The 11,300-nt window shown below is 38.8% G+C and overlaps 1 protein-coding gene across 1 annotated transcript; it reads left to right on the top strand.

Moving 5' to 3' along the window:
- Nucleotides 1–289: 289 nt before the first annotated feature.
- On the top strand, nucleotides 290–1,271 carry LOC134206656 (jerky protein-like). Its single transcript, XM_062682384.1, has 2 exons — nucleotides 290–540; nucleotides 599–1,271. The coding sequence occupies exons 1-2, from the start codon at nucleotides 290–292 to the stop codon at nucleotides 1,269–1,271; spliced, it is 924 nt and encodes a 307-aa protein (XP_062538368.1).
- The last annotated feature ends 10,029 nt before the right edge of the window (nucleotides 1,272–11,300 follow it).

The following is an 11,300-nucleotide window of genomic DNA, read 5'->3' as shown; positions in this document are numbered from 1 at the left end:
CTGTATAATAAAATGATATTGATTGTATATAGCACAAAGAACCATGGCTCCGTAAAGTGTTATACACGCCTGAGCCTACCAAATAAACGAACTTGAAAAAAAAACAAGCTTAATGCATATGAAAAATCGATGGAAGAAATGGTTAATTCCTCAGATTTTTTGCGTTTTAAATTGCTTCGAATTTTCATCCTATCGGGGCAAATAAAATGAGTAATGCGGGGCTATTTGAAACAACGAATCAAAACGTAATTCTTGCAATTAAATGTAATGTTTTAATCCAGAATTCAACATGGTTCGTAAATACATCCGTAATATGTTGTCCACATATTCCAAGGAAGCACTGAATGAGGCTGCAGCTGCCGTGTGGGACAACCGAATGTCACTAGCAGAATCGGCTCGTTTCTTCAACATACCCAAACCTACTTTGTTCCGGTACATCAAAGGGCTGAGCGGAATTAAAAGCAGCTCCAGAGGCAGATCTACTGCCATTCCTTTCGAAGTGGAAGCAAGGGTGGTATCTTGTATCATGACTATGGAGAAGTGAGGATACTGTCTTAACAAAAAGGAAATAATTTTTGATATGGCTCAGTTTCTGAAGAAAAACTACCAAGACGCCGTTCGAGGACGACATTCCAGGTGACGATTACTTCCTGAATTTCAAACGACGGCACGGACTATCCCACAAAAAGCCACAGTCTGTCGCAGTTGCCAGGAAACGAGCTGCTGATCCGTTCGTGATCTCCGAATATTTTCAGTTACTCAAAGAGGTTACCCGTTACGTTCCTCCAGAGAGAATCTACAATATCGACGAAACAAGCTTTTGTTTGGATCCAAGTCGCATCAAAGTGGTCGATGCCAAGGGAAGGGCTGCTCACAGGCTGACTGCAGGCCCCGGAAGGGAAAACTACACTGTTCTCATGGGAGGAAATGCGTTTGGAGAGAAACTTGATCCACTTATCATCTTCCAAGGCAAAAATCTGTGGGACAGCTGGATGGCTAAGGAAAAAGATGAATTCTCTGGCATGACGTATGCTGCTACTGAAAACGGTTGGATAGAGAGCAGTATTTTTTCCAATTATTTCCGAAGAAGTTTTCTAACTGGAATTGGAAAAGATCGTCCAGTGGTATTGATTTATGATGGTCATTCCTCACATGTTTCGCTGGACATCATCGAGTTGGCTTTGAAAGAAAACGTTGTCTTTTCTTCTTCCCCCGCACACCAGCCACCTTCTACAGCCAATGGATCTCTGTGTTTTCAAGCCAGCCACTGAAACAGGAATACGACAACGCTGGTATCAGATGGCAGCGCAGAAACTATGGCGTGAAGATGTCGAAACTATGGCGTGTGTTGATGTCCGCAGATCATCAAAAGTGGTTTCAAAAAAGCTGGGATTTATCCCTTTGATGAAGTTGTCGTTCCAGGGACCACATTTGAGCCAGCAGCTTTGCAAAGGTTCAAGAATTTCCAACAACGACCAGCATCGCCAACCATATCGGAATCCTTCGTATAGTTTTCTACTATAGTTTCCTCCACCGCAAATATTGAATGAATCAACATCTGGGGTCAGCAAACAACCGGACATCGCAAACCAGAGCTCATTTTCTGAAAATTCGTTTGAAGCCATGCTGCTGGATCATGTTAAGCAAGATCCTGTTCTCGAAAAATCTTAAAGGCGTCGAGTCTGCACTGGAGCGGAGGTCATTACATCACCAGAAATCGTAGACCGACTGCTTAAGAATGAGGAAGAAAAAGCTAAGAAAAAGGACAGGAAGAAAAACCAGCGACACAGAAGGACAAGAAGAAGAAACCGCAGGAAAACGAAGCAAGAAAGAAGTTTAACAAAAAGAAACTACAGAAAGACAAAGTGAAGAAATGACCTGTTAAAAGTTGAGACAATTTGTAATATTTTTTATCGTTTTTTTTTTCGTAAGTGGAATGAATATCTCTTTTTTTATTTAACAGGTTGAAGTAAGTACTTAAATTGGTCGATGCTTCCCACTGTTATTGCTTGCATTTTTAAAACTATTGATACTTATTCGCACATAAAGTGCACTATGTTATAATGAATGATTATGAACTGAATAAATGGATTCAACAGATTCAAAAAACCGTTCTGTACCATATAAGAAAAAAAACTCTTTATTTGCGATATAAATTTATAAAAAGGCCCACATTTCTGAAATTAAACTTAATCAATTTTCATCCTTCCCTTTCCTAATCATGAATTCAACCCTAACTATCCTACACTAAAAAAATGATTAAAAAAAAGGTTCATGTTTTAACTACTATTTAGTTTTTAGATTCCTTATCTACTTTCCCTCGTAATGAGCACTTGCTTTAAAAAAAATTATCCCCAATACTCTTCCCTACCAAGGATGGTTTATTAGGGTGAACCAAATTATCGAGCGCACAATTGAAGCGAATCAAATAATGAGCCATCCTGAAACGTAATATGATTGGTCACGAGCAGGACTTGCAAATTCGCTTATTCGCTTGTTGAACATTCACCTTAGCAACATCGTGTATTTTGAGTCTCACTGAGTACATGTATTTTGTTTTCAGTACGACAACATTAGCTTAAATCTATATATAGCGCGGTGTATCAACTTGCCCCGCTATGCGGTAAGTTGACGATGCATATGAAAAAATAATTTATGAATACAAAATATTTTTCAAGAAGTTTGGCAAGGTTGCTAATTTTCTATGAGTAATCTTTGGTCCGAACTAGTAAATACCGCAAACTGATTCAAAATTTATTTACAGATTTTTTTACAGCACTTCAAAGTTCAACTTTGAAAAAATCGTTTCAACTTGCCCCGGTGTACTTCGTGGTTTGTGGACATCACCTTGAGATCTTTGTAGTAGCTACGTAAAATTTGAATAACTTACCTTATCATTGACCAGTATTTCCGGACTCTATCCGGTTCTCTATTGAATATTGTTTTCTCAAACTTTCTTCCAACATTTGCTCTGTATGTCGTATTTTATTCGACTCATAACATTTTTTCAACAGTTCATGTAACTGCATCACCATTATTCGCTAGCTATCGTTCGAAACCCTGACAGTTTTCTGAAAAAGAAAAATAAACCTGGTTAATCCACCTAACGGTGTTATATTAGACCTCTTCATGTTTTCAAAAAGTATCGAAAATTCATCCGGTCAGCCCAGAATCACAATTATTATGCTAAAATAAGCCTCCTGTCAAATTTTCAGCCCATTCGCATAATATTTCGAGGTGGCTCAAGTCAATTTAGTGTTGTTGAACTATTTTCAATTTAAAAAGAAAAATCTAACAAGAGATAGGGGAACTGTTCCGATCTCCATCTTACTGTACATATATCAATCTCATCGCTTAACAAAGAAATACGGCACCAAATTCGTCGCTTCTTTTTGTCAACATGCGTGCTCACTGCTGAAAAAAATCACAAAAATAATATAGGGTAAGATGGTATAATGCGCCCCACCTGGCCAAAACGCCCCCCTTTGATTTCTAGAAAACTATAACTAATTAAGGGCCAAAACTAGTTGGTACCTATAAGTATTTGTAAACCCATCATACTATGTGAATGTGGAAGTATTTTTGTATTACACAATGTAAATAAAAGCAAAATACAAAAAGTTACAGTTTTGATGTAACTTTTCATGTTTGTTTGCTCAATATTCTGGAGCGACTCTGGCATACTGTCCGCAAAACTTGCACTTGAACACTCAGTTGGGCAACAAAATTACTTTTCTCAGTGGTTAATATGATATAAAATTGCTTTCATCTTCAAAAATGTAACGATTTTCGAAAACATGTTCTACTGGCCAAAACGCCCCAGTGTAGGCAGGACGATATGCTCTTACCAACAGGACACAAGCGCAGCGAGCCTGCAGCAGTTGCTTTCAAATTGTATGGAAAATATTGAAATGTAATTCACACCTGCTTGAATGGACCTATGTTGGTTTTTTAATGTCAAGCGCATAAGGATTTGTAGCCTTTTTATTATGGGACTGATAAAATACTAATGAAGGGCATTTAAACGTCTTTGGTTGAGGTGGGGCGTATTGCCCAGGCACTTTTTAAAATTCATTTTTTCACGACTTTTCAAAAAAGCTTTATTACGTGTTAACTGAAATATTTTTATATGAATACTCACGGGCAATGCATTTGCGACTTCCTGGACTACCAAATAACACAAAGTTTGCATAAATTGCGTTGAAAAATAAAAAGTTATCAAGGAGTTGCCTTAGGGGGGGCATATTATACCGTCTTACCCTACAAACCAAATTCCTTTCCATTGCTTTGTTTTTGATGGGATGGAAATAGGAGCTATGAGATGAAGTGGCGAACCGTTCCCCTATAAACGCTGGAAAATTCACATTGGCAAATAAATTACTCAAATGTTCAGGGAAATAAAAAGAATAATAATATAATAAATTAGCAAATATTTGTACCGAATTAAATGGAGAGTACTTAATTCGTCTTAGACGGTTGAATACATTCCACTAAAAGAGCTTAATATATTTTTCTGAATGATTTGTAACAGATTCAAGAATTTTGTAGAACAACACTTTTTAGCGGAAACAGTTTTTTATGTACTTTAAAGCTCGAAAATCACTTTAACATGGTCAAAACATGAACGGATGCCAAAGGAACGAGCCAAAATGTTCATAAGACAAGGTTGTTGAGATGCTTTCCGGTGTTTATATCTCTTGTTAGATTTTTTTTTCAAAATTGAAGATAGCTCAAAAACACTAAATCGACTTAAGGCACCGCGAAGGTTTATTTTAGCATAAAAATTGTGATATTGGGCTGACCGGTTGAATTTTCGATACTGAAAACATGAAGAGGTCTAATGTATATGTATGCATGTAGCTATCCACCATCCTGGCTTGAGTCTTGCTCTGGATATACACTGGATTTTGTTTTTACACGATTTACACTTTCTTAATTTTTCACCCATCCTAAATGCTTAACGCATATTAATTACCATGTGATTTTTCTTTGAATTATTTAGGATTTTTTGAAACATGTTGCGAAGATTTTGGTGGCAAATTGAAGTCAAACGAACAAAAATACGAGCGAAAAAAAATCGTGTAAAAACAAAATCCTGTGTAGTACAGTCGATTTCAATTACCATTCTGCTGTATGAAGGGTCAAAAACGGAGGTGGAGTTCGCAAGCAACTTACGCGAAACCCGCGGAATAGAAAGAATTTGCTTCCAACAGTGTAATCCAACAGACTAATAACTAGATTCACAATACTTTTTGAGCTTTCCGAGGGATGCCTTTTTTGAAGAAGGGAGCGCGCAGCAAATTGTAGCCATGTATCGATCTATTTTTATATATTTTTAATGCATAAACATTTCTCAACAATAGAGAATATGCGTACCAAATCATGTTGGAATTGGTCCTGGGGGTTGAGTGTTACACTGACTTGTTCGATTCCTAAAAACAACCTCTGCCCCCATAACCTCCTCCTTTTCCCAATGACCTACTTGCAGGGTTTGCAGAAATCGCTCTCAATAGATAACGAAGAACGATAAAAGAGAGGCAAAAACTGTACATAACAAGCCATGATAACAAATTTATCAAACTTGTATACAAGTGCGAAAAAACAGAATCGGATAGACAGCCCCCACAGAAAAATTGTGATTCTCGCTTTGTTTTCGCTCCTTTCGTGTTGGTTACTGCACAGCTGTGTAGAACAAGTTGAAATTCATCATCAGAGCAAGTTCTACCCGCATTTAGAGCTATCTAAAAGCAATTTATCATGGGGTACAGCATTCCGAATCAGTACCTACTCTATCATGACGGCTTGCGAAAAAAGTCTCTCGCGGTATATAAGTGAGAGACTTGTTGTTTCTTTTTAGGATTCAATCCCTGCCTACTTGCTTTGTTATCTTCTCCTTAGGACAGAGAATGTTTGCACCAAATTTGGTTGAAATCGGTCATGGGGGTTAGGAGTTACACTGAATTGTTCGTTTCTACAGACAACCCCTAACCCCATTGCCCTCCCTCTTCTCCCAATGACCATCCCACCACCTTTGTTACCTTCTACGTAGGATAGAGAATGTGTGTACCAAATTTGGTTGTAATTGGTCCAGGGGTCAGAATTTACTCTGAATTGCCCGTTTTCTGAACAATCTTAAACACATCCCCAAGTGCTTACAAAATAACCAAAAAAAAATTAGAAATTCCCATAGTTTCTTGCTAGGCGATTTCCACGGCACAGGTTCCAGAAACCCGGAATTTCCGGTACAAAAGGCCCACATAAAACTACAAAACAAGTCAGGCTTCCAACACCTCATATTTTTCAGAATATCATGAGTAATTTAGAAAACGCCTTAGTTTCTGGCCTTAAAAGGGTCATGCGATGGCCACAGAATAGGTTCTGGAAACCAGGAATTTCCGGTATAAAAAGCCCACATAAAACTACAAAACAAGTTAGGCTTCCGACATTTAAATCCTCTCAGAATCTCATGAGTAATCTAGGGCCCGATGCCCACGTAGCGTTTTTTCAACGCTGCGGGCACGTGGCGTTGAAAAAACGCAGGTGTGCATCGGTGCGGTGACGCTGCGTTACTGCTTTTTCCCGATGCACACATGCGTCCTTTTAACGCCGTGTGCACGCAGCGGTGAAAAGACGCTACGTGGGTATCGGGCCTAGAAAGCGCCATAGTTTCTTGGTAGGGTAAAAATGGTCATTTGTTGGTCACGGAATAGGTTCTGGAAACCCGAAATTTCCGGTACAAAAGGCCAACATAGAACAGAAGACGGGCCTGTTTTGTGACACCTTAACCCAAGTAACACCGAAAACATCATTATTAGCGAAGACCTAAGAATCATGCTGAAAGAAGGTCGGAAAAAGGAAATACAAAACATGTTATGTTTGAAGAAAGCTATGGGAGGTTTTTGCTAAACATACAGCAGTTTGATCATTGAAGATGTTTTGTACTACAATCTTACGACTTGCTGATAACATGTTGGTTTTTGACATTTGATTGGTTTTTCAAGATGTTTTGTTTTACATTCACTCAACATAAAGGATGCCTACAGGATGATATTACGAACATGGCCATAACATGTTCATTTTGGACATTTGTTTAGTTAGAAAATACATCTTGATGATGGGAATGTGACTAAAACACGCATTTTGAACGTAATTTCAACATCTTTTAGGATCAAAGCAACGAACGTTTTTGATCGACTTTGTTCCTTCTCAAGAGCCGAGTATCGTTGACGGGGGTAAGACTTCGGCTCCTCTGGTTTTTGATCGCTCTATCGCGGCTTTGGCTTCTCTTCGCTCCTCTATCTTCCTCCAGGTATCATCGGTGATCCATTGTTTTCTCTGGATGCGCAGTTCGCCCAGATTGTTCTCGCTGGTGGCGATGAAGGCATTCTTGATGGCGATCCATTGGTCTTCCACGCTGCCACCTTCCGGAATATCTGCAGCACGCGCCTCCAGTTCTTCAACGAAGGACCGTTTCACCGTGGCATCTTCCAGTCGGCGTGTGTTGAATCGTCGTCCAACTCTTTCCTCTTGCCGACGAATCCGCGCAATGCGCAGACGTATTTCGCCGATGAGGAGGTGATGATCAGACGCGATATCGGCACTACGTTTATTCAGTACATCACGAAGGCTCCGTTTCCATTTTCGGCTGATGCAGATGTGGTCGATTTGATTTTCTTTAAAGCCATCACGGGAGACCCACGTGACCTTATGAACGTACAATTTGCATTGAATTTTAAAATTTTGATCATCTTATATCTATAAATATAAAACTAAGTTGGCATTTGTACGACCGCGCATCACACAAGAATAGGCAGACAGTCCATTTTTTGCTAATTTATATTCGTTTTCTTCTTCTTTTAACGAGGAAAAACGTTATGATGAAATTGGAATGCTTTTAAAATCAAAACCCAATCTTTTCGATTAAATGGTTTTTCGTGCAATTTGCATGGAATTGTAAAATTTTGATCATATAAAGATTAAACAAAGTTGTAAAAAAATGAGAGATCATTCTGAAGAACCGATTTGTTTTCTAGATAAATTGTGGACGCAAAAAAATGTATCAGAAAATTTACCATTTTTTGGCGAGACAAATTGATTCAACTAAGGCTCGGTGTGGTAAATCTTACTAAAACAAATTTAAATAGAATAAATGAAATATATATTAAATTGAAGGTCCATCCAGGCCGACATTACGTAATTACTTATTACTACGACATTACTTATATTACGAGTTTATAAGAATACTAGCTGACCCGGCAAACTTTGTCTCGTCAAAAATTGATCTTTTTTCTGATACAAAATTCTAGGCACACAATATATCTATATAACATGATTTTTCTTTTTATTTACAGTTTTATCATAACATTTTTCCTATTAAGAAAACGAATATAAATTAGCATTAGCATTAGCATTGAGCAATTCGCACAAATTCGTAGGTGGTACAAGCCAAGACTATTGTATGAGAGTAGCATCACTATCATCCGTTACCACAGATATTGATTTAGGACTAATCACTAACTCTTAGATGGAAGCAATGCACTCTCCAATAGTCGAGATCTGTCCTGGCCACGTCCTTGCGAATGCTGAGGAAGGGGAAGGATGGTTTGTTGGACATCTACTTAAGAAAGATGCAGAGAACTCTACGACCTCTCATAGGTGCCACGGGAGGTTTTGGGATAGTGTGGGAGGTTATAACAGTAGGAGGAATCGTTGTGGTAGAACGTGAAACACGGAAAGAACTAAGATAGAAATACAAAGTAGGAAAGGGACGAGCCTGGAATTGAACCCACGACCTCCTGCTTATAAGACAGAAGCGGTAGCTACTAGACCACCGAGCTCGTCTTATTAAGAAAACGAATATAAATTAGCAAAAATTGGGTTGTCTATCATTGAGTGATACGCGGTCGTACAAATACCAACTTTGTTTTATATAAGTTTAAAAATTTGTCAACCTAAAAGAATTTATAAACAAACATGAATGTAACTAACAAAGTAATGATTATTAGTGAATCGTTTGAAACATCGAAATTACTTTTGGTCATGATATGTCCCCATCTAGAACCACTATACGAAAGAACGATTACATTTTTTCTTTCCAATGAACTACGAGCGTCTCCCTTGTCCCAGCACATGTGTGTTCGAAGCTTTTCATTGACTCTTGCTGCTCGAAAAACGTTCAGTGGCAGTACGGTTTGAAGCTCCCCCAAGTTCACATCTTTCGCTGTCTTCCATGGCGAGCCGGGAATAGAGCAACTACTTTAAATTCAATTTAATCTTTCTACTGATCGTGATTGAACCTATTAACGGAACTGCGCCTTCTCATTTAGCGACTTGCAATGGAAATGGTGGAAACTAATGCAGTGGTAATTGATACAGTCATAAGTGCTGGGAAATTGCGTGCGAAACAATTAACGGAATTTCGTCCTTGTGTTATTGCAGAACGTGGAAGTGAACGCTACGACGGAAAAGACGCCTCAGAAAAGAGGCGCCGACATCAACTATGGCATCGACGATGCTCCACCGTGGTATCTTAGTATCTTTATGGCTTTGCAGGTAAATTGCACCAACCGACATCAGCAGACAGTTATCTAAAAAAAATTGAAGCATGGCTTAAATGTTGCATATGTCGAATAGTGTTCGTTGAAGAAGATATGTGGAGGCGCACTGGTAGGTCTTCTCCTAAAGCAGGACGTTAATTAATAAATCAGTGAAAATGCCAAATGCAAGTACCGGTAGTTAACGCGTGTTCGAATTAATGAATATAGCGTTGAAAATAGCTCTTGAGCGAAGACAGGTAAATGTCTCGATATAAGTAAAATTCGATCGCATTTCAACCTTCTCTGCGGCTTAAGGTTATATATGTATCTACGATGCACTTATGCGAGTCAGGTAACAGTTGCGATTCACATTTGAAGCACCTGCCATGAATAGTGCGTCTTATACTCATCGGTATCAGTGCTTCCGAGGCTGATCGTTGCCAGTCAGATTGTAACCCCAGTTGAGAGAAAAGCGGCTCTTAACCTTTCAACTTGCACATTTTCTCTCCGATTCATTTCATAGGATTCCCAATTATATTACTCTTATCAGAGCCTAAACTAATACTTAGATACTGTTGTTGTAAAATTACAAACGTTTACAGTGAAATCCGTTAATAGTTTTGTTGCATTCCTCTGGTAACGCACTTACTTTTCATGGATGACCATCTTGGAAGCTTCCTGAGCACCAAGAGTGTATTCCTTGTATTTGATTGATCACTCGACGCGTGGTCCGACCACCAACGAAAGGCTTTCTTATCATGTCCGCCACTGGTTTGTGGAACGGATGCAACAGCAGCTTCTAAGTTGGAAACGTAGACGTGGTGATGCGTTGTAAAGTATGTCGAAGGGTGGTCATAAGATTTCCAGTCGGTGGAATCATAGTGCCATCCTAGCCTCTGTTGGAGATGGTTGGGAAGGACAGTACAGATTAGAGTGATCGTTGGAACATCGGTGATGCTTAGGCCAGATTGTTCCAGATTGTTCGGCGATGTTAACCTTGAGGGTGCGAGTGCACTGGCCTGAAGCATTACTTGCTGGTTGTACTGAACTGTAGGGGTTCAACTGAGTAAAACAAGCCGGTAATACCGGTAATACTGGCAAATTTTGAGTACCGAAAAATACCGGTATTAGTGACGGAAAATCCGGTATTTTCGGTATTAAAATTTGTCAATATAAAAAAAATTGTATAGTTAGAACCCAAAATGTATCAGCTAAAACTGCAACAAAACTAACAATTGAATGCGCGCATGAATGCTTTGCAAGTAAGCATCATTGAAGACGTTCACGCTGCACAATTCGGTCATCACTGTACTCTTCATTCTTAGGCATCTGTCAAATTAATTTTTTCTTCAACGAACATTGTTTACATTGTCGAGAATAGCCAAATTGTGAAAAAATCGAGTTTGAAGATGGCTGAGATTGGGCCCATACTTCCTGACCACTTTTCAGTAACAGTCTCATTTAATTCTGCAGAAATTAGATCCCGAAAATAATTTCAGTTTTGTTGCTTTGAGAGATGAATACGTCGATATTTTGTCTTTTTTGAATAATGCTGCCGTAAAGCAATTGATCAGAAACAATTTGGGCATTTTTTTTCAAGGCATCCAGAGCTACTTCGATTAAGCAAGCAGTCAAGGTCTTGAAGCAACGAATTTTTCCTGATGCAACGTTGAACTGAGACAACGACATACCTGACGATAGGGAGAATAAGATATCTTATGATTGATATTACTGGTTTATCAGTTTAAAACAACTAGTGATAAT

The sequence above is a fragment of the Armigeres subalbatus genome, chromosome 1, assembly GCF_024139115.2.
Source record: "Armigeres subalbatus isolate Guangzhou_Male chromosome 1, GZ_Asu_2, whole genome shotgun sequence".
Lineage (NCBI taxonomy): Eukaryota > Metazoa > Arthropoda > Insecta > Diptera > Culicidae > Armigeres > Armigeres subalbatus.
The sequence above is the reverse complement of the archived record's forward strand: the minus strand, read 5'-3'. Positions and strand labels throughout refer to the sequence as shown.

Excerpts from the sequence above, each read along its gene's own strand:
- LOC134206656 (XM_062682384.1), top strand. The coding sequence starts at position 290 with ATGGTTCGTAAATACATCCGTAATATGTTGTCCACATATTCCAAGGAA. Across the intron at positions 541-598 it reads TGTATCATGACTATGGAGAA|AAAAACTACCAAGACGCCGT; the intron begins GTGAGGATACTG and ends CAGTTTCTGAAG.